Source organism: Thamnophis sirtalis, unplaced genomic scaffold, assembly GCF_051295495.1.
Source record: "Thamnophis sirtalis isolate CommonGarterSnake01/CBP01778 unplaced genomic scaffold, rThaSir2_p1.2 scaffold_11, whole genome shotgun sequence".
In the NCBI taxonomy this organism is placed as follows: Eukaryota; Metazoa; Chordata; class Lepidosauria; order Squamata; family Natricidae; genus Thamnophis; species Thamnophis sirtalis.
The window spans coordinates 58,352,215-58,360,188 of NW_028261391.1; the positions used below are offsets into that span (position 1 = coordinate 58,352,215).

The window sequence follows — 7,974 nt, forward strand, 5'->3', positions numbered from 1 at the left end:
AGACGCAAATGCTGCAGTCTGTAAGCCTAATGCAAAATCTTATTTTTTTTGAGGGGTGGGGGACGGTGGAATTGGAAGCTGACTGCAACATTCCTTAAACTGAACGAAGTCGGCGTTTACTTAAAATGAGCTTTCATCGTAAGCATTCTTGGGTCAATATTTCAAAGCTAAATAAGTTCCCAGCTGCGTTACCTGAAAGGACGGTTAGCCTCACTCGGCTTTACACCCACATTCACAACTTGGAAATGAGACTGGAATCCTAGGTACACTTACCGGAAGTAAATCCCAGTGGAACTGCTGAATACCCGCAGGCGCGCCCCCCTTTCACTTAAAAGTCAATAGGGTTTCGTGCCCGAGAGTTCAGTCTGGCATTGGGGGGCATACGGACGTCGGGGCAGGCAGAGGCGCGCATCTTCAGGATGATGTGCAAAATAAGTTATCCCTTGGTTAGGGTACTATGGCCCTTGTTGAGGGAAACAGGGCCCTTCTTAGATTTGTGCTTTAATGCAACACTGAGCAATCAACATCCGCCAGGCAGGCTGGAATAAGAGGATCCGTGGGGCTACTACGTACGCGCGGGCAGCCCCCACCTTCCCTGCACAAAATACACTTCAGCTCCAACCAACCCTTCAAGCCTCTTCCCGAACACCCGTCGCCCCCCCCCCTTCAAAGTCAAAGCTTCTTTCCCGTGTTGGCCGTCAACTTGAAGGAAAGGACGTCCGCGCCCAGCAATTCAGACCCCTCTTCTCCTGCTTCCCCAACCCCACCCAACACGACGTCTCCTCGGCTTTAGGCGTCCCACCCAGCCTCGTTTCTAAAACGCCCGCGGACTTCCACAAGGAGTGCGCTCGGCGCTTCTTCATCTCTCCCCCTGCCCCACCCCGGCTTTCCCCTCCCCCGTGCCCACTTTCAACAGCTCGCGGGCCGCTTGGCGGGTCCCCTCCGTCTGTTTACTGCCAGCGCGTGGTTTCCTGTAGTTGCTTTTCCCGGCCGGCGTTTCTCGAGGGTTTTCAAGGGTTGGGCGAGCCGAACGAAAAGCGGGGAGCCTCCCGGTTTGGAATGCACGGCCGGGAGGGCAGAGGATTGGGGGAGCAGGAGCCGCGAGGAAAGAGCATATGGTTGGGCGCAATGTATACCGGACAAGAGGGGGGCATCTAACGCACGGAGACTCCATAAATAACCAACACAGACAAAGAGGATAAATATAAATACAGCGAAAGTCCCCGAGAATCAGTCCAGCGCCTTTTTTTCTGCGCTTTCTTTACCGGCGGTCCGGGAGTAGGGCTCGAAGGCGGAGGAGCTGAGATATCGGGCCGACAGTTCTTGCAAGTTCCCGGCCAGAGACCCGGCCATTGCTAACGGGTTGGAGGAGAGCCGGCTGGCCACCGAGCCTAGCAGGGTGGGCACCGGGAGGCTGAAGAGGTTGTGCCCGCCGGGCTGAGGATGAGCCGGGCCGGCGGCGGCGCTGCTGACGGCCGGATGGTGTGGGGAGTCGCCCGCCGTCCCTGATCCTGAGCCGCCGGTGCGGCTAGCGAGGCTGGGGGCTCGCAAGGCCGAACCCAAGGCGCTGGTGGCGCAGGGGGGAAGCAGGCCGGGCAAGCCGGGCGGGGAGAGCAGGCGTCCTTGTTCGAGGAGTCGCAGGACGCTGCATGTAGCCGCGGTCTCGGACACCACCGACTTCATCTCGGAGTCTTTGCCTTGGTCTTTTTTCTGCTTTGTACGTCGGTTCTGGAACCAGACTTTGACCTGCAAAGAGGCGAGGGAAGAAGGCAGAAGGACAAAATCAGCGTCATCTAACGCGGCCTAGCAAGCGCCTCGGCCTTCTTAGGCCCGGAGCAAGAGAGGAAAAGGCCGCCATTGTCCTCCCATCGCAGTTCTCGGCCTCTTTCCAGAGGCCTCCACAGGAGGACAGCGACCGGCTCGGGAGCTCCTGGGGAGACGGAGATTTCTCCGTGGGAGCCTACCGGCTTGCGGCAGAAACCTCTTATGTGCGCGTGTGCAGCGGGTTTGGAGAGAGCGCACGGATGTCAGAGAGCGAATGGAAGAGCCAGCGTGGGAATCTGCTCATTTCCACGAAGACCGCGAAGCCACGCTGCACTCTGTGAAGCGCAACTGGAGTGACCGGGAATTTCAAAAACTTCAAAGGTTTCAACCTTTGGCGCCGTGAAGACACGCGTGTATTGTGGAGTTCAGCTGTTCTGGACAATGGCTTGTTTCAGAAGCCGCAGGAAGTGGCCAGAAACGATTCGGCATGTGCATGCATGGGCATATGTACTGAGGAGCAAGGGTGGCCGCTAACAAAAATAAGGTGAAAAAAGAGTTAGGTGGAGGAAGCCGTCACACTTCGATTTCAATGCTTTCTCCCCACAGCTAGGAGTTTTTCAGAAACAGGTTTTGGGGGATGAAACTGCAATGAATTAATTGAAATCAGGCAACACTCCTATGCCCTTCAAAAGACACTATTCCCAGGCCCCTGATACAAGGTGGTTTAGACAATCCTACCTAACTAAATTTACCATTTTTTTCTCCCATGGGTCTCATTTGCGGGCAGCAACTTTTGGAAGATTTTTGCTAATTTAGATTTCCCCTTGAAGAGGCAAGGCGCAGAGGTGTCACCTACCTCAATGCAGGCCTTAGTGATCCCCATCCTGTCAGCTACTTCAACCCTTCCCAGTTATCCTTCACAGGTTCCTATGGCAGGCCATGCTTTGGCTATAGAGCCGCTTTCGTTTGCCTTACCAACCTCCCTAAATTTGACAGGCAAAGAAATGCTAATTAGCTTGTCAGAGAGGTTCATTATATACCTCTTTTCTAAGAACTACGAAACTAATCCCTTCCTTCCTTCCTTCCTTTTAATAGGATGTTTCAAGCAGAAATAATAAAACCACACCTATATTTTATCCTTCCCCAGTTCTTCCTGTTCTCCTTTGTGATAAAATGTACAACAAATTCCATCCTTTTTCTTTAAATAATATATTTAAAAGCATCACGAACGTAACATTTTGGTAATGTATGTTTCTTTTTGAATCTTGACTACCTATTTCTGGTTTTGACTTAATGTTTTCAATTTTCTCAAAAGCATTTTATTTAAATCTTAAAATTAAACCGCCACCATCCTGCATTTTTATATTTTATCTTCCCCACCAACCCTTTATTTAGCAAAGTACAGTTTTCAGATGGCATTTTCTGCCTTTGCAGGAAGGGAATAAATGTCTCACTCTCTGTATGGTATGCAGAGACACCTGTGCCCACATACACCCAGAAAATGGCCCCACCTTTCAGATTCCCCTCCCCGGCCTATTTTTCGTGTTGTAGGACTGGATGAAAGGAAAAAACTTGGCTTTCAAAATCAGAGCGGACCCATTTGGGGCTGATCTCATTGTCATTGTCGGCCCTACTGGCAGGCATTCTGTCCATTGCCTCCAAAGGCTAATCTGGTCTGGGGGAAGGGGGTGGAGCAACAAAAGTCCCTGATATTTAACTCAATTGTATTTTTCACTAGAAAAGTGTACTTAGAAGAATTACTACTGCAAATGGCAAAAAATGGGATAAACTGAAGAATTTGAACCTTGACGGGAGTACATAGGTATTTGCTGTTGTGCCTCTGACAGAAAATGATGGGACCGCTCATTCATGACAGTTTCAGGAAACACAAGTCAAGTGATAAACAATGTGAGGAAAACAAAATCCATAATCCATATAGGCAGTAACTTTATGAGACCAAAGGAAATTCTGTGAAATCCTTGCTTAATATTTGATTTCAACAAATCTTCATCTAGCAAAGTTGGTTTAAGAAATGGGAAGGTAATTATGGTAATTTCTGGAGGCATGCCTGAACATTTTTACATGGATGAAAAAATAGCCTTTTGCTATCCTTCCCACCCCTGCATTTATTTATATATATATTAAGCCGTTTGGGTTCCCTCTTTCTCTGTCTCCTCCCTCCCATGCTCTTGCTCTCGCTCTCTCTACACACACAAACACACACACACACCACACAGGAAAATAATCAGATACCCATTTAAAAGAGAAGTTTCCTTTAAATTAAGCTCAATTTCTAATGACTTCAGAAATTTCTGATGACTTCATTTTGTGTTGGGGGAAGTGACGAAGTTTTTTTCCATTGTTATCTTCTGAATATTTTCCCACTTCCCTGTCTAGCTGACAGCTCAAAATTCCTTGGAGGAATTCCATCTAAGGTCAACCAGGCCCAATCCTGTTGCACAGAGATGCTTCCACCTGAAAATAAATTCTATCTTCATAAAGCTTGTCTAGATATGCATGGTCAGAATACAATTCTATTCATTCTCACAAGAGAATGTGTTCCTTGAATTAAGGGAAATTATTGTTATGTATCAAATTATGCAAAAACATGAGCAGTTGCCTGCACTATCCTTGATTTTTCCTTTTGCTTTTTTTTTTTAAAGGTAAGTAGTTGTTGACCAAACTTACAAAACTAGGGAAACAAAAAAATAAAAAGGTAAATCCAGCAAAGTTCTGCAGGGCTTGGATTCTTGGATTCTTTTCATTATGCCATTATACATTCTTATACCCTCTACTTATTTTAATTTCAATAGTATTAGAACAAACAGTCTACTATTGTAAACAGTGATGCTTAGATATGTACAAATTTATTAGGAGAAACTCCATTAAAGTCCATTTACTTCTGAAGAAATAAGTGTACCTTTCAGTATTTTTAGAACCAAAAATCGCTTAACCCACAACAGCAACATCTCTATAAGCACTAACAATGTGTTGATATAGCAAATAAATTCACTACTATTTATTGTCACTTAGTGGAACAGCACATTGTTTTTCTAGCTTTTAAGATGTAGCCCTAAATGTAACAAGGAAAAGCCCTATGCCTATAGCAAAAGAAAAGTAGCGTTTGTGTAACACCTCACTTCCAAGAAATACTGTTTTTTCCACAAGCTAAGGATTCTCTTAAGTGATATATGAATGCTATTGTTTTTTTAAATGTTACCCCCCCCCCTCAGGATTTGATCTTACTTTGTTGAGAGGAGATCCTAGCAACTTCTGTCGTTTTTTTTCTCCAAGGTTCTCTTCCAGAAGCCCTCACTTCAGCACTATCTGATTGTGAGCTATGAGTGTTTGTGAGGAGGTAGTTTCTCAAAGGTTTTTGTACTGTTTGGAACTGTTTCATAGTTCTCAAACAGAAGCTAATTAATTTTTTGGATTAAATGCTTAGAGTTTATGAATAATTTGCGGAGTTAAAAGCAAGTTGTATACTTGAACTCCTCACTTCCCTAAACCCATTTATTTATTGGATTCTTAATCACTGGCATTTAAGGAGACAATTCACACACTATTCCTTCGATTCCCTCCAGATATTTAGATGCCCATCAAATTGAAAATCTGTCTTTTTAGAAGGAGGAAACCTGGAAAAGTATGAAAAGAGTGGTGCTCAAAGTTTAGTTGGTCATTTTTGAGTTGTTAACTGCTAAAAAAAAAAGCAGGGGGGGGGACTGGTCTTCAACACACCCACGTAGGAAGCTAGCTAAGTGTTAGCTACAGTCCTGCAGGCCTGGCAGTAAGTTGAAAACCACCCCAAATCTAGGGAAGAGAACTCTCCTGCCTAAAAGTAGAGCTGGAACCATCACCTCAGTTCCCAAACTTTCTTTTCCCACCAAGACATTTATATCTTTAGTACCTGAGTTTCTGAGAGATTGAGCTGCCTGGCCAGCTCAGTTCTTTCCCGTCCAACCACGTATTGGCACCTCTGGAATTCCATCTCAAGCCTATAAAGTTGTTCAGCTGTGAAAGAAGTTCGAGTCCTCTTCGGACGGTCGAGATCAAGCCCTTTTGGAAGAATAATCTCCCTGATGGAACCTTTGGCATCTGGCAAAAAGAGAAGGAGGCACGTTTAGATCCAGAAGGTAGGATGGATCGTGGATCTAGTTTTTAGAAACCACCTGGAGGGGCCACTGTAAACAGAGCAAGAAGCCACTCTTGGCAGGAACTGAAGGAGTCTCCAGGATTTCCTGCTAGCCCCAGCACCACGTTCTCAGATTGTGGCTTATAAAGCACGCCATCTTCCATCCCAAGGGAAGAGCTCTAGCACAAAGAACTCCAAAGGAACCTCACAGGTTTCAAAGCAGCCTAGGCACCACCTATGCTCAGCCTATGCTCAGCAGTCTCTGCCTTGCACATTCACACCTGCTTGAGTTGCCCTTGATTTCCCTACAGGGAAAGCATTCAAATGAGCCATCTCAAGAGGGCTGTGATGTCCACCTTCTGCAGCCCGCTTACTTTTTGGAGTTGCCTGCTTTTCCATGTTGATGAACATCTAGTTGCCCTTCGTGGATGTCCATTTTCTGCTCCACCTTCATCTCACAACAACACTGCAAATCTCACTAGCCTCTGGCCGGTGAAGTACAATCTGATTCAAATTACATACCAGGCTTTCCCTTATGGGTTTGCCGTAATTTTGCTTCCTAAATTTGTGAAGAAAGAAGCCTAGACTTCTAAGGCTTGATTTCTTTTTTCAGCTGAGGGTGGTGGTGGTGTCCAAGATGAGTTACTGTTTACCAGGCCTGGTATTCATTCATTCACATGTGAGCAGAATGAAAATCTTTTTTAAATAGGCATGGATGTGTACTTACAGAAATGAAAAACTGGCCTGTTAGTTTTGGAATTTTAATAGCAATGGAAAATCATTCTATTGTTTATTGGAGGTGGAAAGAAGATAATAAATAATCCAGGTTAGAATAAAAACAAAAGAAAATCGGACCAAGGAACTAAACAGTACCGTAAACAATTCATTCAGCTGCATAATAATACTGAACAATAGCAGCAAGCATCACCACCACATCACTTTCTGACAGATTTTGTTATTGTAAAGACGCTATCAAAAAAGGTGCAACCGCCAAAGATTTGAGCGGGAATGGGTTCAAGGGTAAGGAATGCTTGGAGGAAAGACTTGTCTTTGTTGGGGGGGGGGGTCGCTACGTCCTCAGACTAGAAAGAATTTCCTGCTGCTGATGGAAATCGAAGAATGGGACAAAAGTAATGGGCTGAAAATAAGAAGCGCACAGTACATTTCGGAATAAGTCTCCAAATGTTATTTTTCTTCCTCCATCTCTTCTTTTCTTTTTGCTTACCTTAGGCCCGAGGTGGGTTTCTTTCCCCTTTTCTTTTTTGGAGGGCGGAGAGAAATTTCAAAGCAGCAATCTTTTGCAAAAGGCTGTGACTGAAAACTCCCATGGAGAAGTAAGTTCTACTGTATTGAGTGCAATGAGTCTTACTCGAATACAAGTAGTCAAAAGAATTGTGGGCTGAATCTAATGGGATCAAAATAGGACTTAACAACCTCTCATGCCCTTAAAGCAAAGGTAAACTATAGACTAAACCCTAAGGTAGATCTTAGCTTTCCCTTCCCTCAATACTTGAGAAATTCGGAGAAAAAGAAAACATAATTTATATACACACCGCCCCAGCTAAACTCTAAGGTTTGGGCATGGAGCCCTTCACAATCCTTGACAATCCAAATTGCAAAAATATTCCTAGACCTGAGAAACGGATCAAGAACAGGATAAAAGAAATAAAAAGAATGAAGCGAAGCCTTTAGGAAACCACAGTAATTCATTTGGTTTTGAAACGAGGAAAACGAAAAACAAACAAAAACAAAAACCGAAAGTAAAAACGAAAGGAAAGGAAGCAGGCGAGCGGGAAAAAGTCGTTAATCAAAATTTCAGAACGTAAAGCGACGGTCCTACCTCGGACTAGAATTCTTCTGCAATAATCCGGGTCAGCGGAACTAGATTTGTTTTTACTGCAATCTTCCGAGACGCCCGAAGCCGAAAAAGTCCCTTGCGGTTCCTTCAAAAAAGAATTCGAAATATTTCCTTCGGAGCTTTTGCTTTCCTTGCCTTCTTTATGCCCGTTCTTGGAGAGCCGGCTGGTTTCGAGCTCTGAATTGCATCTAACGTCCATTTTGTCTTGTTTCCCAAACAT

The 7,974-nt window shown here is 45.0% G+C and overlaps 1 protein-coding gene across 1 annotated transcript; it reads right to left on the minus strand.

Annotated features, from left to right (window-relative positions):
* Positions 1 to 994: 994 nt before the first annotated feature.
* VAX1 (ventral anterior homeobox 1) lies at positions 995 to 7,974 on the minus strand. Its single transcript, XM_014057543.2, has 3 exons — positions 7,737 to 7,974; positions 5,672 to 5,859; positions 995 to 1,746 (listed from the first exon to the last, which is right to left on the minus strand). Exons 1-3 carry the CDS (start codon positions 7,972 to 7,974, stop codon positions 1,231 to 1,233), a joined length of 942 nt encoding a protein of 313 aa, XP_013913018.1. The 3' UTR covers positions 995 to 1,230.

Excerpts from the sequence above, each read along its gene's own strand:
- VAX1 (XM_014057543.2), bottom strand. The coding sequence starts at position 7,974 with ATGTTTGGGAAACAAGACAAAATGGACGTTAGATGCAATTCAGAGCTC. Across the intron at positions 5,860-7,736 it reads CAGAAGAATTCTAGTCCGAG|ATGCCAAAGGTTCCATCAGG; the intron begins GTAGGACCGTCG and ends TCTTTTTGCCAG. Across the intron at positions 1,747-5,671 it reads TCAATCTCTCAGAAACTCAG|GTCAAAGTCTGGTTCCAGAA; the intron begins GTACTAAAGATA and ends GCCTCTTTGCAG.